The 26,543-nt window shown below is 47.1% G+C and overlaps 3 protein-coding genes across 3 annotated transcripts; 2 read left to right on the top strand and 1 right to left on the bottom strand.

The window, feature by feature from the left end:
* The first annotated feature begins 851 nt into the window (after positions 1-851).
* LOC149285739 (pentraxin-4-like) lies at positions 852-4,638 on the top strand. Its single transcript, XM_089494826.1, has 3 exons — positions 852-968; positions 2,636-3,776; positions 3,998-4,638. The coding sequence occupies exons 1-3, from the start codon at positions 852-854 to the stop codon at positions 4,636-4,638; spliced, it is 1,899 nt and encodes a 632-aa protein (XP_089350952.1).
* Positions 4,639-8,791: 4,153 nt separating this feature from the next.
* LOC149285740 (H(+)/Cl(-) exchange transporter 7-like) lies at positions 8,792-22,285 on the top strand. Its single transcript, XM_089494985.1, has 25 exons — positions 8,792-8,899; positions 11,537-11,602; positions 11,844-11,915; positions 12,033-12,098; positions 12,446-12,578; positions 12,691-12,800; positions 12,914-12,994; positions 13,098-13,160; positions 13,371-13,454; positions 13,651-13,744; positions 14,090-14,154; positions 17,055-17,171; positions 17,759-17,813; positions 18,268-18,328; positions 18,747-18,885; positions 19,193-19,286; positions 19,380-19,546; positions 19,675-19,726; positions 19,980-20,107; positions 20,184-20,269; positions 20,635-20,767; positions 21,252-21,311; positions 21,473-21,649; positions 21,751-21,831; positions 22,199-22,285. The coding sequence occupies exons 1-25, from the start codon at positions 8,792-8,794 to the stop codon at positions 22,283-22,285; spliced, it is 2,379 nt and encodes a 792-aa protein (XP_089351111.1).
* A 2,942-nt stretch (positions 22,286-25,227) lies between these two features.
* LOC149285741 (protein PERCC1-like) lies at positions 25,228-26,025 on the bottom strand. Its single transcript, XM_089494827.1, has one exon. It carries the CDS (start codon positions 26,023-26,025, stop codon positions 25,228-25,230), a length of 798 nt encoding a protein of 265 aa, XP_089350953.1.
* Between the last annotated feature and the right edge of the window lie 518 nt (positions 26,026-26,543).

Below are 26,543 nucleotides of genomic sequence, written 5' to 3' on the forward strand. Positions count from 1 at the left end.
ACATTTACACATTTAACAGAAACGTAGAATTTTTTAAGCAAATTTTAAACAGGAAACGTCCCTTTTTGCAGGTTTTCTCATTAAATTCACAACAGCATGCCGTTGCTACCGGGTATAAATCACAGTTTTTTTATTTGATGATTTATAGTTATTAATGTCCCTATTACTCACCGAGTCTGTGTTTTCAATATACTTTACATTTGATATTTCCTAAATATAATGGGGAGGGGGAAGTCTCGTCCCCTCAGCCGCCGGCGGGCGGCTCTTAAAGACTAAAACAGACAAGTTTCCAGCTGTAAAAAAAGTTAAAATAAGACGGAGATCATTTTGCAGAGACAGCCTTAAATATCCCTTTTTTTTTTCTGGAGGCTTCCATAGCGAAGCCTCTCCGTGCGGCTAAAATTGGCTCGCTGGGATGCTGCGGGAGCCTGAAAAACTCATCTATTTGTGGACCAAACCAGGCAGGGCTCGGTGGGGGAGACGGGAGGCTCCGAGATCAGATGAAACAGGAGCCACAAGACAGGAGGAGATGTCAGACCTCGCCGGATAAAGGAATAAACCCCAGAAAACTATGATAATAGGTTTATAGAGAAGAGGAACCGGATACTTGGAACGAAGAGAAGACCAGGGTGGGGGGGGGTGACTTTGTTCAAAGAAAGTAAGGACAAAACTGGATAGAAAATTGATGGATGTTTGGGAGGTAGAGAAAGTGATTGAAGAAAAAAGAGAAAGGAGAAAAAGAAAGGGGAAGGAGCAGCGGAGCGGACGCTACATCATGAGTCCTTCCCATTGAGCCGAGCTCCTGTTGGACCCGCATTCTCCGCTCGAGAGTCCGGCTGAGGTCCGTCAGCATGCTGAGGTTGCTGGTTCTGGCTGCTCTCTGCCTGCCGGGCGTCCTTCCGGAACAAAGCCGCATTCTGGAGCAAAGGAAACCGTTTTTCGAGAGGTTCCGCAGACTGGAGGAACAGGTGGGTTCCAGGTCGAGAAGCGGGATATTGGACACGGGTGTCCGGCGGCTCTGGGTGGGAAGACGTGTCAGCCATTCCCTGCTCTCGTAATTCAATGAGGCCTTTCGCTTATTTGTGATCCATGTTCCGGTGGCCGTTGGCATCTTGGGTGGGCTGCTGTGCGATGGGGGGCCGGGACACCTCTAGCATTAATCCTACATCCTCCCATTCATTTCTTATTCTTCTCACTTCACCCCTCAATCTCTCCTCCGTGGACGCACTAAACCTTACTATGACATTAGACATCTAACCAATCAGGATCTAGCATTTTCCTGCCGGCACACAGGTGGATACGCCACCTGTGGTTAAGCAGGGATATCCTAAAATAGGTTAGAGAAATCGCACATATCATATAAACCTTTATCCTCTTTCATATTAAATCTTATATGTCGGGACTCTTTATCTTTTTATCACCAAGGACTAAACTGGGCGTTAAAAATGATCTGGCGTGCGGTGTAAACCCCTCTGTCGGACACGCGTCTTAATATAACAGCAACCAACAGAAGAGGGTGTCGTTACAAGATGACGACCCTTCTTAAAATATCCCATGCATCCTTTAAATTCCCTCACTGTATTACCCTCTACCACTTCTGCTGGGAGGCTGTTCCACTTATCTACCACTCTCTCAGTAAAGTAAAAATTCCTCATATTACATATAATAGCCACGAGGTCTCTCTGACAAATACTTTTGGAACTTAACTTATCCCCGAGTCACTTGTATCTCGTAAAGAATTCTATTATTGTTGTTATTATTAACGCATTCATTTATATCTCGCCATCGTGTTCCGCGACTCTATACACTATACTGATGAAACACATGAATAAGAGGCTGGGGTATAATATAATCTCCTTATAGAACATGAAGTAGTCCGCTCCAGACTCTGTCATCCTGCCAGCCAATCACAGCAGCAAAAGCGATCGGGGGGGGGGTATTTCTGGGGTAAATACTCTCAGGGGACGGACACTGTAGTCCTCCACACACAATAAACATTGTTGCAGCATATTGATACACCCTGCATGCATTTGGCTGGCTGAGTGCGATGGGAGCTGTAGTCCTCAGCAGCTCCTCTTACGTTACACATACCGTAAATGTCACCCTTTCAGTGCCAGAAAAGTGAAAATAGATTGACTTGCAGTGACCTTAAGAAGTCAGCGGTTGGAACTTTGACTCTTGAGCAATGATTTATTGCATATGATGTATGAGCAGAGAAGGCAGACGCTGATGATGTCACCGGTGCTGGGGTAACTCAACCCGGGGCAGGAATGGGGGCTCAGCTCTACGTGGCGCTTGGTGGATTCCCCTCCGTTTATCTAAGTAAGGTTGTGATCTACGGGGCTTAGACAAAAGGTTCGCCTTTATAAAAAGCAATTCTGGTGCACAAGAACATTGCACATTCTTCAGGGTGACCGCTCTACTTTCAGGACTTCGCCCCAAAATACATACGTGTAAAATAGATATCAATTTATGCTGGATTTGGGCCCCCCGGGGCATGATTTTACGCTGCGCCTCCACTTGTCTCAATTATATATTAATCTGTACAAAAATTTAAAAAATATAGTTTGATTTTTAGCCCCAATGCTTTGGAAAAGTACGCTTTTCGAGCTGTTTCCTTGTTTTTTCCTTGCAGTTTCGTCGTTTCCAGGAGGTGACGCTGACCCGGCTTCAAGGAATCGCGGAGAATTACAATATCTCCTACAATATCGACCAGCGCTTTGAGCACATCCTCGACCAGCAAAGGTCCTTAACGGAGGCTTTCAACGCCTCCAGCGACGTTACCCAGGGAGAGATGAACGCCATCAAGATTTGGCTGAAAAAAATGCAGAAGAAGACAAAAAAGCTGGACCTGAAGATGTCTTCGCTGGAGGAATCCATGTCAGAGAGGAATAAGCAGATGACCAGGGAAAGCAAAGCTCGGGACGCCGTCATATCTAACTTGACGTTGGCTATCAACAGTCAAAAACTGCGGCTCGATAAGCTGGTGAAGGACAAGTCTGTCTTGCATAAAGGAATGGAGATGTTTCGGGAAGTCGTGAAGAGACAGGGCGGTAAAATAGCTGCTTTGGAGGAGCAGGTCCGAGGACTTTCACAGAATGACATTTTACCACCAAGTTCATTGATGGCGGCTCGAGAGCTAAATCGTACTCCGCAAACGAAGCAGTCGGCGCCCCCAGGATTTGCGCCTGGGACTATAACTGTCGAGCAACGCATGGTTAAGCTTCAGACCAAACATGATCAGAGGAAGAAGTTCCATGAAGAACAACAGCTCCTTATCCCAAAAAGCATCATGGACCAGATGGCAGCCCAGCATGGAAACGGGACCAAGATTGTAGTCTCACCGAAGGACAAACCACCTGGCAGACCACCGCTGGGAGTTGCAGAGGACAATACTCTAGGAAGAGGTGCTACAACGTTACCACCAAGAAGTACGGAGGAGAAGATATCGCATTTTCACACTACCTTCCAGCCACCAGGAGAGGGGAAGATGCCGGAGATTCTCACAACAGCTCAACCACCAAGAGTTACAGAGGAGAAATCATCTTCCGTTCACACTATGAGTCCACCGCCAAGAGTTACAGACCAGAAGACATTTGCTGTTGGCAGTACCAGGTTCCCGCCGAGGATTATGGAGGAGAAGGCAATTGCTATTGGCACCACCAAGCCACAGCCAAGAATTATGGAGGAGAAAGCTCCAGGCGTTCGCTCTACAACAGCATCGGCAAAAGTCCCAAAGACCACAGAGCAAAGATCCACCAAAGTACCCGGCACAAGTAAGTCAACCGTGATGAAATGTTCCAAAACATATATGTAGGAGAGGCACGTCTTATAAAAGCACCTTGTATAATGTCCAAATTATTGATTTAGGGTTAAAAAGGCTCGATTAGACAGTTTATCCCTTTACTTCTTGCTGGGTCGCTGTTTATATACATATACACATACATATATGTACAAAACCTATTTTCGATAATGAAATATTTTCTTTTTTTTTTAGTTTGTAACGTGGACTCCATGCTGACTTTCCCCAGTCCCTCAACTGAAAATTTTGCCACCTTCAAGAGCGGTCTGAGAGAAGGTCTTCACGAATTTTCCATCTGCAGCTGGGTAAAGACCAACGCCAGCTACGTAGGTACTATCCTGTCATACGCAACAGAAGACAACGACAACAAACTTGTCCTCCATGGAAGGAATGGAGCAGCTTATGACTCCCTCCACTTTGTCATCGGCGACCCAGCCTTCCGAGAGTTGCCCATCGTGCCACTTATAGACGGAAACTGGCACCACACCTGCTTCATCTGGTCGTCCATCCAGGGGAAATATTGGTTCTACGTGGATCGAAGGTTGGCTTCTACAGGTTCCAGGTTTCAGAAAGGTTATGAGATACCTCCAGGAGGGTCTCTGGTCCTCGGTCAGGAGCAAGACACGTTAGGCGGTGGTTTTGACAGCTCGGAAGCCTTTGTCGGACACCTGGCTGGTTTTACGATGTGGAAACGGGCATTGACGCCCGGTGAAGTGTCCAGCATTGCCACAGGGAGAGGTTTGCCCAGAGGTGCCATCCTAACTCTGGCCGATGCATCTTCACTTCATGGGTCAGTCCAGAGGGTGAAATGTACCTGTCTGGAGCATTGTCTGTAGCCGGAAACCATTGGAAATTCAACAGAAGGCTTCCTCATCTTTACCAAACCATTTGTCTGCCGGCAGAGCGGGGGATGGGATATATTATCAGAACCTCGTCCGATTAACTGTATCCCTACAAAAATGGATTTCATCAATACGGCAACAATGCCATTTTATATTAAAATATAAATAAATAAATGTGTTTTTAACCTTTGCAAGTCAAGACAGCAGTGAACTCAAGTGGTAGAAGAATTGTATGAGTGAACACTTACTTAATTACGGACATTTATCCATAGGATGAAGGCCTCGCGCCTGGATGTCATGCCGTGTCTCCAAAATCAGCAGTACGGGGTCTGTGATTTAGGCGGCTGGGGTAGCGTGATGAGCTCATGCTTTGGTTTTTTTTGGACAGATAATGATAATTTCCTTAGTCAGATTACTCAATAAAATTAAGTATATGCGACTTGATTTATATAGGGGAGCCTGGGTGAGTGGGGCTGTGTCCTGAGACTCCACCCACTCCATACATGCCCCACCCACAATAGCATGAATATTAAGTGGTGGGGTTGTGGCTCGCTCTGTTATGCTCACTATGTACATTTATTCTTTATCTCTGTTCAGCATCGACTATTAATAAAGGTCGGTCTCACCCGAGAGTGGGCGTTCAGCCGGTGGGTTCAAGGAACGAGTGTTCTAGAATGTTACCTGTTACTTCTATGCGGAATCCAATAAATATATATATCAATACACCTGAGCCGATGTAACGCGCATCAAAAGTGTTGAAAAAAAACCTAAAATTTACAATTTTAAGACGCTGTGAAAAAAAAATATTATTACTAATGAGGCTGATTTACAGATATAATCAAAAATCTATCTAAAAATATATTATATATATATATAAAAAGAAAAAATCTATCTAAAAATATATAATATATATAATAGAATAATCAAAAATATATAATATATATATATATATAATAATCAAAAATATATCTAAAAATATAAAATATATATAATAATCAAAAATCTATCTAAAAATATAATATATATATATATATAATATAATAATCAAAAATGTATCTAAAAATTTCGAAAAGGAAAATCATTTACCTAGTAATATTAAAAAATATTCTTAATTACACATTTTCACTTCAGCCGTGTCTTCCCTCCCAAGAGGGAAATGATCTTTTCTCGACCAGCTACTAATTATGCCCAAAAGGTTGCTGAAATTTGATTTCATGAATCAAATTTGAAATTTGATTCATGAAAATTGAATAAAGAAAATATTTTAGTTGTTTAACTGAATTGCATTAAATTGCTGACTCTCTAGAATATGCTGGTCTTCTTTCATGCATCTTATACACAAAGAAGGAGGAACGTAATGGATCTTTGAAGCTCGCAATCTAATGTAATTCAGGTTGGCCAATAAAGGATCATCTTTACCCAATTTGATTATTTAAGTCCATTCCATTATTTGTTTTAGACAGGAGGAGATTCCTACACACTTAAAACGTGTTTTGGACTCAGTGTTTTAAAGCACATGCCACACGAGGTCACGAATCTCAGCTGTTAGATTTACACGTTTTGTGGCTTCTGGGACTTGTAAAACGGCGGGGAGTTTCTGGAATGTTTTCAGAGAAAGTCAACCCAGGACTCCCGGATCTTTTATGATGTTATTTGGAGAGCCCCCCCCCCCTTGAGCTAAGGACCTAAAATAACCCATAAATAGCAAATGGCTTTTGGTCCTTAAAATGTGATCATGTTACATGCGCCACCTGGGCTAGGGGACTCCGGGCGACTGAGTCAGTAGCATGTAGAGCAGGGAGAGCTTTTATAGACCTTTTATAGACCTGGAGCTGTTGAGGTCCATGGTATGAGAAGCCATGATGCCCTTGGGTATTAACATGATCGGCATCTTCTTCTTGGCGTCGTTTTGCCCCTCGTGGGGTTTAACGAGGGGGGGTGGAAACTGGTTAGTGCCAAATAAGGACCTTATGGACGAGGACATCCAAAAAGAAGTGGACCAAGCCATCCAGCTGGTGAACAAAGCCACCTTCCAAGGGTGGTCTCTCGATCAGCTAAAACAGGTGAGGTTCTCAATGATCTTCTGAATGTTGGAGCCACGTTTTGGCCAGATGGGGAGTTCTGAGGTACGGGGGCGCGATCGAGGGGGGGTCTAAAACGAGATACGAGAGAATTTTGCTAGATTGAGTTGGCTTTGACTACAACCAAAGGGACAACTACAACGTCAAACGTAGACAACCGTGATACAAATGGATACATCAACTCCGGGATCATTTTCCTCATCCCCTGATTTCATTTAACTGATTTACAAGATGCAAAAATATCAGGAAAGACTGAGGGATCTCAAAAGGTTCCACAGGGAGGAGAGAAGAGAGAGGGGGGGATGGGAGAGAGACATTTAAATACATAAAGGGATTTAACAAAGTGCAGGAGGGAGTTTATTTCAAAAGAGGAGAAAAGTTACAACAAGAGACGCGAATCTAACACTAGAGGATCAGAGACTGAGATGGAATGGAAGGAAGTTTTACTTTACTGAGAGGGTGGTAGATAAGTGGAACAGCCTCCCAGCAGAAGTGGTAGAGGGTAATACAGTGAGGGTATTAAACATGCATGGGATAGACATACGGCTCCTGAATCTAAGACGAGACCAACGACTGATTAAGGTTTGAGTCTTTACAGCAGGAGAAACGGGCGACTAGACGGGGGCCGGATGGGGCCGATCTGCCAGCCGTTTCTGTGTTTCTATGTTAACGTGCTTTAACGCACCCCAAATACCACAGAACCTCCCTTCTCGGTTGAGACACTTTTATACCGGTCTCGCTTGCCGGTTCGTTGCAGGTCGTCCCGAGACTCCACATCGCGCTGATCGAAATGTGGCTCCAGTTTAGGAAGATTCCGAAGGAACAGACGGAGTTATTGAGAAAGATAAGGAGATCGGCGCGACGGTCTGCGGCATCTGTCCAAGGTAACGAGTATCCGACATTAAAGATAATCCGGTATTGATTCGCTAATCGTTAGCAAAGAACGGAGCGGGGGGCATCGGAGCTCAACGTATCCATAAACCAAACTGATGACATTCGGTGGGTTTTTTGTTCGTTTTTTTTACAATTAAATGTTTTTACAGAGGTTAAAGCGCAAGTGTCACAAATTGGCCACAACGTGACGTCAAGGCTGGATACGATTGAGAAGGACATGGAGACGATACTCCGGAGAGTGGAGGTCATGGAGGATGAGTGCAGACGGGAATGTAAAGGGCGGCTGGACCTGAACCAGACAAACTCCCAGCACAAGCCGGCCGACGCCGCAGAGGGCCACACGAGGTACAGAGGTCACCAGGCGGGAAGCGGGGGCCACAAGATGGCGGCAGAGGATTTGGTCAAGAAGGTCGCCAGCCTGGTCGAGCTGATGAACGGGCACAACGAACTGCTGGAGGAATTATACCAGCGGGTCACGGCCCTGGAAGGGGCTCGGACCCCAACACACAATACAAGGGGGCGGCAGGAGGAACGCCAAGGAGATCCTTCGTGAGAAATTGTCAACGCCCCAAAAACCCACAAATTATGAGGCGGCATAAAAGAGACACGCAGCAAAATGTCCTCCTCCTCCTCCCGATTCCTGCACCAGTAGTCACGTCTTTAAATTTTCTTGTATCTCTGTATCATAGCTTTATTATATACATATGGACATCGGCTTTATGTTCTTTTTACCTATTGTGTTTTTTTTACAATAAACTTCTCAGCTTTTCTGTTACCGAGATGCTTTTCAGCCTGTGCCCTTATGTCACTTGTATCACCTGCAGGAGTACCCAGGGGCAGGGCAGCCATCAGAAATCTTGGGGTCCGCTTGTGGCCCACTCACTAATGCCATATAATGACCCCTCCCCCCCAACTCACCCTGAAAGAAGCTTCTGATATTCTATGACTGATGTTTTCCTGATTTATATGGACTTCATCATTAAGGGTCGGTCTCAAATAATTAATAATGTTATTTACTGGGCTGTGCAGCTGAAGAACTACAGGTCCCAGCATGCCTCGGGGTAGCGCGCAGTCGCTCTCGGGTGTCACGTGACGGCTGGGTGGACGTGGATCACGTGCCCAAACAGTGTGTGAGGAACCAGGAGTGAGAAGCTCGGGGTCTCGGCGCAGACATGGCCGATGTCTCCAAGAAAGTATCCTGGTCCGGGCGGGAGGAGGACGGGGAGAGCACCCCGCTGCTCAACGGCACCGGCACGGCGGGAGCGCAGCCTGCCAGACAGGTGGGGCAGAGGGAGGGAGACACGGGACGGGGGCTACAGACACCCGGTGTAATGGGGAGGTAGTGAAAAATTGGTGGGGAGTGGAAAGCTTGGGGTATGTGAGGTAAAAGAAGGGGCAGAAAGATGTGAGACAAGGAGAGTGCAACGGCCGAGCAGCCTCCAAAACACGGGGCAGGCAGGCAGGCAGGCAGGCAGGGGAGAGCTGGAGCCCGGGGCAGGCAGGCAGGGGAGAGCTGGAGCCCGGGGCAGGCAGGCAGGCAGGGGAGAGCTGGAGCCCGGGGCAGGCAGGCAGGCAGGGGAGAGTTGGAGCCCGGGGCAGGCAGGCAGGCAGGGGAGAGCTGGAGCCCGGGGCAGGCAGGCAGGCATCGCGCCGATCTCTAGATTTAAACCGCATAACTTATCAGAGCTGAGGTTCTGTAATATTATTTTTCGCGCTGCATTAGTCGCAGATAATAGATTAATCTTGAGGTCCTTGTCTGATCTGGTAAATCCGCCGCCTGTCAGGACTGGCCGCGATGAATGCTTCAGTAGATGGTTTGTGCCGATCGGTTAAGCGATTGTCTCGGATGCGGCCGCTGGGCTGATAAGGAGAAGAAACGATCCATTCAGCCAGAGAACGTTCTTGGAAGTGTCAGTGAATCGTAAAATCGTAATATTTTGTCATTTATTTCTTCCCCCAAACCTGTTTATTCTGTTCTGGTGCCGTTTTTTTTTGCTCCAAAAATCACAATGTAAATAGGGCGCCTCTGGCGCTACCCAACGCGCCCCGCGGGAAGCCTTATGCTCCGCGTTGGACCTATAAGCGTTCATTTAATGTTAACCCGTTCCATGCTGGGGAAGGGTTAGGACCCGGGAACTTGTTCAGTTACGCCCCCCGAGCGGCGGCTGTGATTTGAGATTTCGGAATCTGCCCCTACAGCATTCCCGACGCGTTTCACGTTAGCCGATGGAGAAAGGTTAACCTTTTATCTGCCGGGGGCGGTGTCTGTCTGCACTGCCGCTTTCAAGCCATAGAACTGCAGATCCCATCATCCGCAGCTGTCTGCAGTGCGGTGATCAGCTGGTTTGATGGCTGCGTGGGGCGTGTTGGGGGTCCCGGGGGGGGAGGGGTATGTCAGGAGTGTCTCATTATTACCGTGTGCAGACGCCGCAGTCATGTGACCGCCGGTCAGGGCTCCCGTCACTTGTTTTCCAAGAAGTAGCCTCGTTTCATGTAACGTGTTCTTCCATATCATGCGCTTTTGGCTGGACACGAAGTTTAACCATTTAAGTGCCGTCGGAAATATCATTCCTTACGAAGCAGCACCGAACGGCAGCGAAACGCGTTTATGCGATGGCGAGGGTCCGGCTCACGGGGGCTGACATTCTAAGGGGGGGGCTATAGCCGCTACGTCTGTTTCTGATCCCCAACCCCCCCCCCCCCCAACTGTCTCGACCTGCCATCTGTTTGTAATATTTCTGGATATGAGATATTTCCTCTTTTACGGTTTATAAATATTTCACCCCGGCGACCCGTTCATTAACAGAAATGTACAAAGAACGAGAGACGGGAAGAGCGGAGACTTCATTCGCAACAAAGTAGGGGATTCTTTACAGTGAGGGCAGTAAATGTACGGAATCCGCCGCCCAGAGAGTGGGGTCTATCAGATACACCGGATGCCTCCAAAAGGGGTAAAAGCAGAACATACAGGGGTATAAACAACGGAATAAACAGTCATATTTTACAGCTTCTCCATCCGACGAGGAATCCCATCGCCTTTTGGAGTGGAGAAGAATTTTCCCCCCATAGTGGCAAAATCGGGGAAAAAAGTAGATTAATTGGGTTATCTTTTCAATCAAAAACAGGAAGAAGGGAGAGCGAGACGGACTTGGGATGGTTTCGGTTTGGAGCAGATTGGAGTAAATCGCCGGCTGATTACAGAGTTTAAGGGGTTAACCATCAGATCAGATCTCTGCTGTCATTTGGTCCCCTCTGCCTCTCACAGTCTCCCCAAAACTTCTCATCATCTCCCACTTTAGTTAAATATATAGTTATTGCGCAAGCCGCGTATTGCGATGATCCTCCGGCTTTACGTGCAGCCGTCTGGCGTTGGGCTCAGCCTGGTGTCCGAAGTCCGGCTCTGAACAGTATAAATATAACACGTTACAGCGTCTTCCTTTTCCAAGTAAATTGACTTTATTTATTTAATTCCTGTTTCTTAAAGAAACACGTGATGAGATCTCAGATCTCGCTTCCTCTTTTAGTAGATCGTTCCCTTTTTATGATCTCTAAATGTGCTAAAAGTCCTAAAGCAGCCGAACCTGCAGCGGCGCTGAGAGAAAAGCGTGAAATCTGAAATCCGCGGAGTGACGGGACCACAAACGGTTAACGAGGAGCCGCCACGGCGTTCTAGAGGAAGTTTTTATCTTTACGCAGAAATCATGCTTTCAAAACATACCGATCGTGAAGGCTTAGCGAGTTTTATGGCCGGCGCCGGATGCTGTCGGGCTGCCCGCGGGTTGGTTGCTTGGTTCTGTTGCTGCGAAGGGTTAAAAGTGGGTTTCAGAGGATGACTCGTGACTGAACCGCGTGCATCCGGCCTGTTAACCCTTCGAGAGTGCTATGAATGACCCTCATTGTCTCCCCTCTCTCTCTAGTACTCCAACCTCGTGCGGATCGGACAGCTCAGCACGGTGGATCTTGAAGACGAGAACCAAGAATTGGTGGGTCACAGCGACTAAACGGCTTAATTCTAGCACGGCTGTCAGAAAATACCAAAATCACCGCCCTCCGTACAGCGGGCCAACAACCCCTTTCCCCCGCACGCTGCCATTTAATGTTCTGTTACGTTTGTATCCAGTTCCCGTAATCTGTTACAAGACCCCCGGCTGCACGGCGACCGTGCGGATACGAAGCGATGGCTTTGTAATTAAACAAATAATCTGATTTTTCTGTTCTCGGCAGGAAACAGAACTTTCCACAAACATCGTGAAAGAAGTCACGCACAGCGAGAACCTCCTGTCACTCAAATATGAGGTGAGCCGCGAGCGCCACGACCTACGCCCGACGCGTTTCAGTGGAAGACGCCGATTATGTTGTTTGTTTAAAAGGAAACTAAAAATAGTGAAATTTCTGTTTTTTGGCTGTTTTCAGAGCCTGGATTATGACAATAGCGAAAACCAGTTGTTTATGGAAGAAGAACGAAGGATAAACCATACTGTGAGTGAGATTATTGTCACCAGACGTCGCTCGCGCCCCTAAATAAAGGGGCCGTACGGAGCCAGACTCTAGTAGCTTTTCTCTATAGTTTATTTAGCAGAAGATACTGAGAGGGTGGTAGATAAGTGGAACAGCCTCCCAGCAGAAGTGGTAAAGGGTAGTACAGTGAGGGGATTAAACACGCATGGGATAGACATACGGCTCCTGAATCTAAGACGAGACCAACGACTGATTAAGGTTTGAGTCGTTACAGCGGGAGAAACGGGCGACTAGACGGGGGCCGGATGGGGCCGATCTGCCGATTCGTTGTTGTTTTTTTTTTTTTACGGCGTTGTGTTTTTTCCTAGGCTTTTCGCACCGTGGAGGTGAAGCGCTGGTTGATCTGCGGCATGATCGGGATATTTACCGGACTCATCGCCTGCTTCATCGACATCATGGTGGAGAAACTGGCCGGCCTCAAATACCAAGTCATTAAAGACAGTATCCTTCCGATGGACTGCAATTCCCAGCATCCGCCATCAGCCTTAACCCCCCCCCCCCAAGAGCTGCATACAATCCGCTCCGGTTGTGTCTTTAACAGAAACTTTTTAAGATATTGACAAATTCACAGAGAAAGGGGGTCTCTCGTTCTCGCTGCTGCTGTGGGCGACGCTCAATGCGGGGTTCATCCTGATTGGCTCGCTGCTGGTCGCGTACGTGGAAGTGAGTTTTTTGGGGGGGTTTTATTTTTAGACACTATAGAGATAAATATGTACCTAATTATAAGTTGTCTTTAATGAAGTCTCAGTCAATTTGTCTTTCGTTTTGTCTTCCAGCCGGTGGCGGCCGGCAGCGGAATCCCGCAAATTAAATGCTTTCTAAACGGAGTCAAAATTCCCCACGTGGTGAGACTCAAGGTACGGTAATCAAAAAATATATGTTTTTTTTTAAAAAATCTTGTTTTTATGAAAAATGATGCAGATTTTCAGTAAATATTTATTTTCCCCGTTCCTCCCGCAGACCCTGATGGTGAAGGTCGCCGGGGTTATATTGTCAGTTGCCGGGGGGCTTGCCGTTGGAAAGGTGAGTCGCATTTGTTCAAATAGGAAGTCGCCCGTCTCATTTCACCTTTGCCCTCAGTTGCCCCCCCAACCTCTTGCTTAACCTTTGCCCCCCCCCTCCCCCCCCCCCCAAACCCTTAAAGCTTGAATCTGTTTGTTGCCCTTTCACGCTTGTATTTCTGAGAAGCTGGAATGGCCGTCGCTTGTAACGTCTCCTTTTCTCTGATCTCAGGAAGGTCCGATGATTCACTCCGGGGCGGTCATCGCAGCCGGCATTTCTCAGGGACGGTCGACCTCTCTCAAGAGAGACTTCAAGGTCAGTCCGAGAAACCGGTCATCTCTTAGAGCGCAAAGTTATAGGTCATTTTAACGAATTTAGTGATGGGGGGGTCAGTTCCCTGTCTTTAAACGTTTGAGTGCGGCCGGTAAGTGAAGGTTTGGGTTTTTGTTTTATGGACCCAGAAGTTCCCCGACTGTCACTTGCACTTTTTGTTTCTTTCCGTATTTTGCAGATCTTTGAATATTTCCGCAGAGACACAGAAAAGCGAGACTTCGTGTCGGCGGGGGCCGCGGCCGGCGTGTCGGCGGCCTTCGGTGCTCCGGTTGGTCAGTTCTGAATTTTTGTTTTTTTATTTGCAAAAAGCACGTGAATCCCTAGGTTATCCGCCTAAATGTAGCGCAGCCGACCGAGATGTGAGTTTGAGTGAACGTGGTTTGTGATCAGGCCGGAGCGGTAACTCCAGACTCCGCCGGCCCTTCTGTTTGGCTAATTACTCAAATTTGCCCATTTTCCTGTTTTGTTAATTTAATTTGCTGTAAATTATCCTCAATATTCTCTCTCTTTTGTCCTCGCTTCTCACTCCTATAATCACGTGTTGGATGTGCGTGATCGGCACCCGTCCTGTGTTCCCGTGTTAGCGTGTGCGTGACTCCGTGCTCTCCGTGTTACAGGTGGCGTGCTCTTCAGCTTGGAGGAAGGCGCCTCGTTCTGGAACCAGCTGCTGACATGGAGGATAGTAAGTGCCGTCCGTTCCTTCCGGCCCGCTGGGTACGGGGGCAACCGGCGCTGCATCCCTGATGGGGATCCCTGGGGGGCCGTGCTTTTAACGCAAAAACCTGAGAGTCCAAGAAACATTATCCCCGGCAGGGTGGTGGGAGTCGTACTTTTTAATTTATTTTGTTACTTTTACCCTATTTCTAATTCCAATAACTGAAGAACGCCTGCGCCTCGTTGCATGCAGTAAAATGCGCCTCGCAACATGAACTCTGAATGCATTTAAAAATGAAACTAGGACCGGACCTTTGTGTGAATAAACAGGGATCTGTGTTGGTACTAAAACATTATGCACTATTTCGTAGAAAAACCGCCTGGGGGGTGTTTGTGGCCCTGCGGAGCGCATGCGTTTCCTTTACAATGAGCCCTGTTTTGACCTGTCCTCGGAGTTTAGTTCTGGAGGCAAAACCAGGAGGAGGATCACACGGCGGGATATCGCCCTCTGTCCTGAGCTCACCCGCTACTTTACTCTGCCCTTCCCCCACACGATACAGTAATATAACCCCCCCAGCGCCATATACATTAATATAACCCCCCCAGCACTGTATACAGTAATATAACCCCCCAGCGCTGTATACAGTAATATAACCCCCCAGCGCTGTATACAGTAATATAACCCCCCAGCGCTGTATACAGTAATATAACCCCCAGCGCTGTATACAGTAATATAACCCCCCCAGCGCCATATACATTAATATAACCCCCCAGCGCTGTATACAGTAATATAACCCCCAGCGCTGTATACAGTAATATAACCCCCAGCGCTGTATACAGTAATATAACCCCCAGCGCTGTATACAGTAATATAACCCCCCCAGCGCCATATACATTAATATAACCCCCCAGCGCTGTATACAGTAATATAACCCCCAGCGCTGTATACAGTAATATAACCCCCCAGCGCTGTATACAGTAATATAACCCCCAGCGCTGTATACAGTAATATAACCCCCAGCGCTGTATGCAGTAATATTTCCCCCAGCGCTGTATGCAGTAATATAACCCCCAGCGCTGTATACAGTAATATAACCCCCAGCGCTGTATACAGTAATATAACCCCCAGCGCTGTATACAGTAATATAATCCCCAGCGCTGTATGCAGTAATATTTCCCCCAGCGCTGTATACAGTAATATAACCCCCCAGCGCCGTATACAGTAATATAACCCCCAGCGCCGTATACAGTAATATAACCCCCAGCGCTGTATACAGTAATATAACCCCCCCAGCGCCGTATACATTAATATAACCCCCCAGCGCCGTATACAGTAATATAACCCCCAGCACTGTATACAGTAATATAACCCCCCAGCGCTGTATACAGTAATATAACCCCCAGCGCTGTATACAGTAATATAACCCCCAGCGCTGTATACAGTAATATAACCCCCAGCGCTGTATACAGTAATATAATCCCCAGCGCTGTATGCAGTAATATAATCCCCAGCGCTGTATACAGTAATATAATCCCCAGCGCTGTATGCAGTAATATTTCCCCCAGCGCTGTATACAGTAATATAACCCCCAGCGCTGTATACAGTAATATAACCCCCAGCGCTGTATACAGTAATATAACCCCCAGCGCTGTATACAGTAATATTTCCCCCAGTGCTGTATACAGTAGTATAACCCCCCAGCGCTGTATACAGTAATAACCCCCAGCGCTGTATACAGTAATATAACCCCCCCAGCGCTGTATACAGTAATATAACCCCCCCAGCGCCATATACATTAATATAACCCCCCAGCGCTGTATACAGTAATATAACCCCCAGCGCTGTATACAGTAATATAACCCCCAGCGCTGTATACAGTAATATAACCCCCCAGCGCTGTATACAGTAATATAACCCCCAGCGCTGTATACAGTAATATAACCCCCAGCGCTGTATGCAGTAATATTTCCCCCAGCGCTGTATACAGTAATATAACCCCCTAGCACTGTATGCAGTAATATAACCCCCCGCGCTATATACAGTAATATAACCCCCTAGCACTGTATGCAGTAATATTTCCCCCAGCGCTGTATGCAGTAATATTTCCCCCAGCGCTGTATACAGTAATATAACCCCCAGCGCTGTATACAGTAATATAACCCCCAGCGCTGTATACAGTAATATAACCCCCAGCGCTGTATGCAGTAATATTTCCCCCAGCGCTGTATACAGTAATATAACCCCCTAGCACTGTATGCAGTAATATAACCCCCCCGCGCTATATACAGTAATATAACCCCCTAGCACTGTATGCAGTAATATTTCCCCCAGCGCTGTATGCAGTAATATTTCCCCCAGCGCTGTATACAGTAATATAACCCCCAGCGCTGTATACAGTAATATAACCCCCAGCGCTGTATACAGTAATATAACCCCCCAGCACTGTATGCAGTAATATTTCCCCCAGCGCTGTATGCAGTAATATTTCCCCCAGCGCTGTATACAGTAATATTTCCCCCAGTGCTGTATACAGTAATAACCCCCAGCGCTGTATACAGTAATATAACGCCCCGGCTGTATACAGTAATATAACCCCCCAGCGCTGTATGCAGTAATATAATCCCCAGTGCTGTATGCAGTAATATAACCCCCCAGCGCTGTATACAGTAATATAACCCCCCAGCGCTGTATACAGTAATATAATCCCCAGTGCTGTATGCAGTAATATTTCCCCCAGCGCTGTATAAAGTAATATAACGCCCCGGCTGTATACAGTAATATAACCCCCCAGCACTGTATACAGTAATATAACCCCTCCCCTGGTCTGTATACATTAATACACACCCCCAGCGCTGTATACGGTAATAATAGTCCGACTTGTCTTTTGATTTTTTTGTCCCCGGAGCTCATCTCCTCTTCCTTTTCAGTTCTTCGCTTCTATGATCTCGACCTTCACGTTGAACTTCGTCCTGAGTATTTATAACCGGAAGCCGGGAGACCTTTCTAACCCGGGTCTCATCAACTTCGGGAGGTTTGACACGGATGTGAGTGATGGGGTTTTTTTCTGGTAGGAGGGCCGTATGGGGCCGATCTGCCGGCCGGTTCTATGTTTCGGCTGTAAGATCCCCTCCGTCTGCTTTAAGACACAGGAGTCCTCGGTATGTCATCCAGAGAATTCCTCGGCCCGTTAGCCGCCCCTTCCAAATGAATCCCGGATTAAAAGCCAATTCCGTGTTCTTTATACTTAAAATTCCTGTAAATATCCTATATTGATGTGAGACACCGTGTATAGTCGCGAGCCGGTCCCATGACCCCCGCGGTAATGCCCTGGGCTTGTAACCCTCTCCTCCGGTGAATGGATCCAATTTAGATCCGCTTCTATCATGGAGAGGTTACTGAGACCTGGCATTCGAGCCAAAAAATGATTTATTCAGAGTTTTTCATTATTTGGAACATGATATCTCATGTTAGGTCATTTTAGGGCAGATGCGGTTATTGACGCCTGTGAAAATAATCCCATAAATCCCCTCTGTTTTGGGGCAGATGTGGATTTGTTTAATAAAATAAGATTTAATATTTTATAACTTATTTTTTTCCTTTTTTTGGTGTAATTCTTGTCTCTGTTTTGCAGGAGAATAGCTACAAATACTTTGAACTCCCGATATTCATCTGCATGGGGGCGATAGGTAAGAGGCTAGATAGACAAATGGGGACAGCCTCCCAGCAGAAGTGGTAGAGGGTAATACAGTGAGGGATAGACATACGGCTCCTGAATGTCTGTCTGGATGGGGGCAGGGTAACAAGGAGGGTTCCCAGAATTTATTTGGGAGAAAAAAATCCAGCTTTAGCAGATCAGGAACGCAAGCAGATGCGCGGATTGAAAGAGTGATTGACATGTACTGGTCTCCGCCCCTTAAGTCCACACAACTCCATGTGCAAATGAACAGCTAAAATGAGCAGTCATTTGCATATGGGGCCGTCACCAGAGGGCGGAGCCAGTACAGGTACCCTATACCTGTAGCAGGAAATATACATTTTGCATTCGATCAGTAATTGCTTTATAACTTCGGATCGCTGTTAGCGGGGCATGCTGTGGGCGCTCTGCGCGTCTAATGTATTACTTTTTTCTCCCCTGTGCAGGCGGGATGCTGGGGGCTTTATTCAACGCCCTGAACAATTGGCTGACTATGTTCCGGATACGGTAATTCTCCGTCTGTTGCCGTGTGTCTGAGATCAGGTCACGACGTCCGGTCCCGGGGAGAACGACTCGGAACGCGGCCTTTATGTCAATAATAGTATATTCTGCTTCTCCCATCTTCCTGGTTTAAACATTAAGGGGGGGGGGGCAGAAAACAGCTTCTTTTCTCATCAGTGACGGGGGAATTGGTGTCGATTCCACACTTCCTGTTCTGGAATATCCGGCGCGTTTCGCTTCCAGCACAGCCAAGCTTTTTAGAGGGGGGGTCGTCCTGTCTCCCGTCTCTTGCTCAGGATCCGGAATATTATGCTGGGATTCTTGGTGACCTCTCTGAACCCCCCCCCCCCCATCATACCCCATTTTTTCTTCTATTTTTGTTTTTTAAGCCTCTGTTTCATCTCCTCTCTGTCACCCCCCCCAGATATCTCCACCGCCGTTACCTGCAGGTGATGGAAGCCATGTTGGTGGCCGCTGTTACCGCCACCGTTGCATTTGTCCTGATCTACTATTCTGCTGACTGCCAGTCGCTGCGGGAGGGGGCCGTGGAGTACCCGCTGCAGGTAAAAGAAGTTTAAAGAGCAAGAAAGTTCATCTTTACATGGAGCTCTGTATAAATGCAGTGACCAATCAGGAGTCCCCGAACACAAACTAAATGCATTCACAAATGTCTAAATGGAACAGCCTCCCAGCAGAGGTGGTAGACGGTAATACAGTGAGGGAGGGGATAGACATACGGCTCCTGAATCTCAGACGAGACCAACGACTGATTAAGGTTTCTTTACGGTCGGAGAAACGGGCGACTAGATGTGGGTGCCGGATGGGGGCCGATCTAATGTTAAATTCTATGTTTCTGTTTTGTCCCTGTAGCTGTTCTGTTCCGATGGGGAGTATAATGCGATGGCGTCTGCGTTTTTCAACACCCCGGAGAGAAGCGTGCGCAGCCTCTTCCACGATCCTCCAGGTCGGCTTTAACCCTTCCCTATCAGTTTATTATTTGGGGAGTGACGCCGTTCCCGGCTCCGTTTTAACCCTGTCTTTTCCCGCTTGTCTGTAGGGACCTTCAAACCACAGACTCTGGGTTCCTTCACGCTCCTGTATTTCTTCCTGGCCTGCTGGACGTACGGATTGACCGTGTCTGCCGGGGTCTTCATCCCGTCCCTGCTGCTGGGAGCCGCCTGGGGAAGGCTTTTCGGGATCTTCCTCACATATATTCCTAACTCTGTACGTGGCTGGACCCAGGGGCCCGAAAAAAAAAAAAATAAAAAAAAAATTGTGTGTTCAACATAGTTACTAGACTTAGAGATGGGCTACCCCTGTACAAGTATTAATTGTTTTTTTGTGTCTTGAAGGTGTGGGCCGATCCCGGGAAGTACGCGCTGATGGGGGCCGCAGCGCAGCTTGGTGAGTACAGGGAGCGGTGACCCTGGGGGTCGTGGCATCCCGCCGTGCCCGTTTTTAGAGCTCCGTGGCTCATAGCGATAGATTAAATTGTCTTGGGTTAGGCTGGACGTCTGACGAGCTGCATAATGCCCCACCAGGTAGAAAATCACCCCCTTTTTACCCCAAACCAAGAAGTTCACCCCCCTCACTCTGCGCATGTTCAGGATTTTAAATTCAGTTCTTGTGGTCTAGCTGCTTGTCTGCTTCTTCTCAGGTGGAATAGTAAGAATGACCCTGAGCCTCACGGTCATCATGGTGGAAGCCACTGGAAACGTCACCTACGGCTTCCCAATCATGCTGGTCCTGATCACTGCTAAGATCGTGGGAGACTTCTTTATCGAGGTAAGGGGGTCCCTGAGCGATCTCGCTGACAGCGATGGGTCTGTCTATACGTTTAAATATCTTCCTCCTGTTTCAGGGTCTCTATGATCTTCACATCAAGCTCCAAAGTGTCCCGTTCCTACACTGGGAGCCTCCGGTCACGTCGCACTCGCTCACTGCCAGGTGGGTAAAAACCGACCCGATTCTCGCCCGCCTGGAATCCGGGCGTTCAGAAGCCGCTGTGATTCGCTGCCGATATATTTATAGATTTCTGGAGATATCGGTATTTTTTCGCTAGAATATACAGAACCAGTCATTTGGGGTGTAAAGTATTTGGGGTTATTCTGCCCTCTTGTGTTCATTCTGTGCGACTGCAAGCTGTTATTTTGAGGATAAATAGGGCGGCCCCCAACAAAAATATAATTTAAAAAAAAAACAGAGTAAATGAGACAATTATGTTGGATTGATGATGGTTTTCCTTTGGATGATGATAGTTCTCGCTGTAGCTTTGTTTCCGTAATTCTTTTTTTGTGGTGTATTTCCCGCAGGGAGGTGATGAGCTCTCCTGTCACCTGCCTGAAACGGCGAGAGAAAGTTGGCATCGTCGTAGACATTTTGAGTAACGCGACGTCCAACCATAACGGCTTTCCTGTCGTTGAAAATAATGGGGAAGCTGGTCAGGTGAGGAGGACCACCTTGAAACCACGATGGGAATGGAAGTAGGGGGTCCACCGGCCTTGGTCCCGGCTCTGTCTCCTCACCATTCTTTTTGGAGGACTGAACTGGCCCCGTGTGATGTATAATTCACTGTGTAAGACTTTGAAGAAGCCTTGCTGATGTAACTATACATTATGCAGGGCGAGTGAAGCTCGCTAGGGTTTGTCCTTCGTGATGCAGAAGTTAAACGAGCTTCAGTCATCCATCTTTGATTAGTCCCATATTGAGGGCAAACTCCTTCCCCAACTCCATACGCCACATACAATGAGATGAGTGCGAGTGCCGCACCGGCCTGTGGCCCTGGTGCCGGGAGCTTACCCTGTAATGACAGCAAACCGATATAAAAGAGGTGGCCGCTGCGGATGGGAGAAAAAGTGGCCTTTTACTTCTAGACGAAATCTTCACGAGCTTCTCGCTCGTTATTAATCCAGACTTTGTTTCTCTGCAGCCGCACCGGCTCTGCGGGTTAATCCTCCGATCCCAGCTGATCGTTCTCCTCAAACACAAGGTAAGAACGTAAGGAAGCTGCAGCTTCTATGTTGAAAATCCTGCCAAATCTGGCTAATAAAAGAATGAAAGAGAATTCTGGCCGCCGGTGCCGAGGACTCGGATGAAAGCTTACCCTGAACCTCCGCTCGCTTTCTTCGCCTTTCCTCCGCTCTCCCGTAGGTGTTCGTCGAGAGGGAAAATCTCAGCGTAATACAGGGGCGTCTGACGCTGAAAGATTTCCGGGACGCCTACCCGCGCTTCCCTCCCATCCAGTCCATCCACGTGTCGCAGGACGAACGCGAGTGTCTGATGGATCTGACGGAGTTCATGAACCCGACGCCGTACACCGTCCCGCAGGTACGCCGAGCGTTTACCCCCTGAAGCCCGGGAGCCGCGCCGGGGAGAGGCTTCGTTCCGATGACCGGTAGAATGTTAAGCGTCTTCTTTGTTTGTCGCAGGAAGCGTCTCTGCCGAGAGTCTTCCGATTATTCCGTGCCCTCGGCCTGAGGCACTTGGTCGTGGTGGACAATCACAACAGAGTAAGTTCCTATGTGGCCGGCACTCACTTGCGAGTCTTTCACCCTGGGGAGGGGGGCAATTAAACGCTTCACCGCGATGCCTGGGGCATTTACTGGAGTTCTGTTGGGATATTTGTCCTCGTGTCCGGCTGTGACAGTCCTTCTGTGACACTACAAGCCGCCGCCTGGCTGTGATGCCAACACACCAGCCCTTTTTTTTTCCACTGTAATTTTTGATAATTTTGTTATTTTAACCATTTTAAGGGTTTTTAGAAGTCTCCGGCTATAGTCACATTTTCTTTTATTTTTATCTAATAAGATTTAAAAAAAATTTTATTTTTTTTTTCCTGTGTTTTTTATTTAATTTTAATTTTTTTTTCTGTGACAGGTGGTTGGTTTGGTGACGAGGAAGGACCTCGCTCGCTACCGGATAGGAAAGAACGGCTTAGAGGAATTATCTCTGGCGCAGACGTGAACGTATCGGAATTTTCACCCCCCTCTTCTTGGAATGGACCCTGTTCTAGGATTGCACTGCCATATTTATGGCCCCCCCCCACACACACTAAGGTCTGCGAGAAGCTTCACTCCGTTGGGCCGAGGTGTTGCAGGAGTTTGACTTCTAGAGCCGTTTGTTCCTTGCACGTCTGCCATCGAAGGGGTTAATGATTACGGTACTTGAATCCGGTTCTGCGCTGTTTGCACATCTGGCTGCCACGACGCTCCTCTCGTTATAAACGATTATAGACTTTCTTGTAGTTTCAGAGTTCCCTCCTTCGAGTGACCGATATCCTGCTGGATCCCAAATTTTATATAAAAAAATTAAATAAATCCAAATCTTATTCATTTACATTACTTAGTCAGAAAGAGGAGTTTCTGTTATTTTTTTTTTCTTGTGTGAATTTTAGAAAGAAGTATAAATACATAAGATAGCTGTAACAGACTGTTGGGGGTCCACATGCTTTGTTTACTGTTCTTTCTTTTGCTCTTTGAATCAAATAATTTACTAAATTATTCCAGTTTAGTTGTTTTTAATTGGCAGGTGGTGCAGACGCTTCTTTGGAATACCCAATCACAGCGTAACTCTGCTATTAGGATACACCACTCACGTGCACGTTAGAGCTAATAGAACACCTGGGGAGCAAAGTGTTAAAATAGAGCCGGCATATCGCGTTAACGTGTTTTCTGTACCCAATGGCTGCTTTAACGTAGTAAACATTTCAGCGTTGGCGTTGCGAGGCTTTGGGCTTTCTGGGCACTCTTCCTCCTGTTTCCTGCCCATGTGATATATGAGCCTCCAATCAGGAAGAGGGAGGTCGAGGTGCGCTGGGATTTATAGACACCTGACACCGCTGTATACCAAATATCTCACATTACTGCTGTACTGCGACCCCCATGCCTGTATCAACTACTTTTTAAATACTCTGCTTGTTACCTTTGGAAAAGCATTAACCCCTTGCTTTCTGGAATACAGTGTTACTATACTGATGCTGCCCGCAGTACAGTTACATGACCACTAGGGTGTGCTGTGACGGTAGAAATGGTACTTTAACTGCGTCTTGGACCAAATTGCCCCGGCGCCTCGGCATCTGCAGAGATCTGCCGTGTTTTGTTTTTATTATTATTTGTAAATCACTGTTTGTTTGCCGTCTGTATATTTTTAAAAGCTCTCCAGCTATGCGTTTTTCTTCTAGATTTTTTTTTATTATTTTAACCCCTTTTTATCTGTGCGCAATCCGTTTGTAACCCTGGGTTGTTGGATTAAATGTCTGCATCTTGTATTTTCTTTACGGAGTTACCAATAAAGTTTGTGGAGCGGAGAAAATTCTACAGATATTCTCTTATTGAAGGTTTTGCTTTGTTTTACCCCTTAATAACATTTTGGACCCCCCACATTTTACAATCAATTCTCTTACACATTGAAGAGTAGAATATTGTAAGAGAGAACTCTAGGGTAATATTCACTAAATAAAGGGTTGGAGGTTTTTCAGTTTTCATTACCGCATCTTGAGGGTAATCCCCTACCCCCCCCCCCCCCAACGGTTTAGACGCCATACAATGTGAAATTTTAACTATTTGGTAAACGTCAAACTATGGAAATCTGTCGGGTTCACTTGGAAGTGAATTGTGACCCAAAAAGTGTTTGGCTACAGATTAAAGAAACCTGATAAGATAGGATTGCGTTCCCTGCGTTCATTTATCAGCCGGGACTGTCAGAAACAATGGTCTCGTCGGAGGTGATGTCTGGGGCGACGCTCCCAGTCGGATAGGATATGGTTTGCAGGAGAACGTTCTGGTGCCAGGAGGGGCGCATGCGCTGAAGCAGAGGATTAGTGGCACCCGGACGCTGTATTTCTTTAGTGCCCCTCCATACAACCCCTGGGTTTAAACTAAAAAAAAAAAAAAAAAAAAAAAAAAAAAAGTGGAACAGCCTCCCAGCAGAGGTGGTAGGGGGTAATACAGTGAGGGGTTTTAAACATGCGCGGGATAGACATACGGCTCCTGACGAGACCAATGACTGATTAAGGTTTGAGTCTTTACAGCAGGAGAAACGGGCGACTAGACGGGGGCCGGATGGTTCTTATGGTTCAAATACTATGTTTTTGTGTTTCACATTCATTCACAAACTCTCTCTCGCACATCCACCACCCCCAGCTCGCCCGGCACTCCATGCAGTAACACATTTCTAAAGTTATGTAAAATACAAATTTTTATTCTGCGGTCCGTAATGTTAACAAAAAAAAAAAATATATATATATATAGTTCTACAATGTTTCTTTTTTTTTTTTATATACATCTGTTGTGTTTTCGCAGTAGATTAAAACATTGTATCAGTTTCGGAGCCGAGGTGCAGGACGCGGAGCGTTATTTGCTGTCAAAGTAACTTTTCCCCCCCCCCAGATCCTTTCTACAGGGAATATTTCTTAAATATCTAAGCAAGTTAACATTTCCCCCCAAATCCTGGCCATCTTTTTAATTTTTTTTATCACAAAGCTTGCCGTGTCCTACGTGAGCCGCTCATTCATTACATCGTAATTATGAACGCCCAGTAACGTTCTATTAGTTATATATTGATAGCGTCGTCATATTTCACAGCGCTGTGATAAGATCGATATAGATCGCCTCTCCTGGCTGTGATCACGTGAGAGAGGGAAAGCTTGGCCCGCTGGCTTTAAGGTCGAGTGGTCTTTATGAAGCCGGAGGGAAGCGATGGAGCCCCCTGGTTTGGTTCCCCAGTGTCCTCGGCGCACGGGTGGCTGTGTAGGGACACATTATTGCATGACTTAGCTGTGAAAGTCCGTATCATGGTTTGGTAAATGACTCCATCCTCAGAAGGCTTTACGATGGGACTGTTACCCAAACGCCTGCTTACACCACAGGCCCCCGCAATCCTATTTATCATCGGTGTTTGGCGCCCTGCTACCTGCTGAATTCACTCATAAGGTCCCTGCTGTTCATCTGCATCTCCTGACCGGCATCGGAGGTCCAGTTTTCCAGAAGATCACTAAAGTCCGGGGTGTTTGTGTTTAGGATGCAAGACGGGGCAGGCGAGGGTTCTCTCCAGAAGGACTGGGGTAAGAGCCTCCTGTGCATGGGCACGATATGCCCGTACTTCTTATCCAGTCTCTGCTGTCTGCCGCCGCCGCCTGCCGCCCTCTGCCTTGTGTATCTGCGGAGACCGAAGTCAAAGAGCTCGCTCAGCGGCCCCAGCTTCTTGGGGTCTTCTTTGTTGCAGATTGTTTTGAGTATCTTGTGGTCTAATTCCGTTGGAGGGGTGAGAGGACTGAAGGAGTCGCCCTTATCGTGGTGCCTGCTGTGTGCCATCTTCATGAGATCCTGATAGTACATCTCCTGCCCCGAGAGGCACGGCGTATGGTAGTCCTCGTAAATGTTACAAGAATCCGGGTCGTCTTCTTTGTTCTTCGGTCCGAAGTACTTTTGAATGTCGGAGCTTATCAGCTCGGAAAACTTTAAAAGCTGTATCGTCATTTCGCTTTCGCTCTCGTCGACCCTGGCTTGGCTGTCGGTGGTCTCTTCGTTGGATGGAGGGTCCGCCTCCGCCAGCTCCTCAACCTCATCTTCTTCCAGGAACTCGTCGTTGTCCTCTGAGGAGTCTTGGAAGTCGAGGTCGTGGTGACGCGTTGGATGGAAAAACGGCGTCTGGAAGAACGGAGGCAGCTTGAATTCGGAGAGGTTTCGTACGACTCCTGTTGCCATGGCTACCAATGGGCACACTGGGATAAAGAAAAGGGGGCATGTAAAATGAAACGTTCCGCTAATGATTACGGTAATTGTGTGTTCTTAACGTTATTTTAAATGTTCCGAGATAACGGCGGGGGCAGCAAATGTGCAGCTCCTAGCAGCCCCCAAAGATTCTTAGATTCATGAGCCGTATGTCTATCCCATGCATGTTTAATACCCTCACTGTATTACCCTCTACCACCTCTGCTGGGAGGCTGCTCCACTTATCTACCATCCTCTCCGTACTTTCAGCAGAAAGTTAAAGACTAAAACAGGGGAAAATCCAACAAGGAAAGCCTGATCCGTATCTCTAAATGAGATAACTCTATTGTCTCAATAAACAGAAAAGCATCCAGTAAGAAAGGCTTTACGTTGTTTGTTTAGGTGCAGCTTCTCCCAGCGATCCCGCGTTACGGAGTCAAACTCGATAAAAAGACCTGCTGTTACAATAGAGAAGGTAACCGGTCGGCGGGGAACGGTCTGCAGGACATAAA

Source organism: Sceloporus occidentalis, unplaced genomic scaffold (genome assembly GCF_023333645.1).
Source record: "Sceloporus occidentalis isolate IW3139 unplaced genomic scaffold, rSceOcc1.0.p SCAF_76, whole genome shotgun sequence".
NCBI lineage: Eukaryota > Metazoa > Chordata > Lepidosauria > Squamata > Phrynosomatidae > Sceloporus > Sceloporus occidentalis.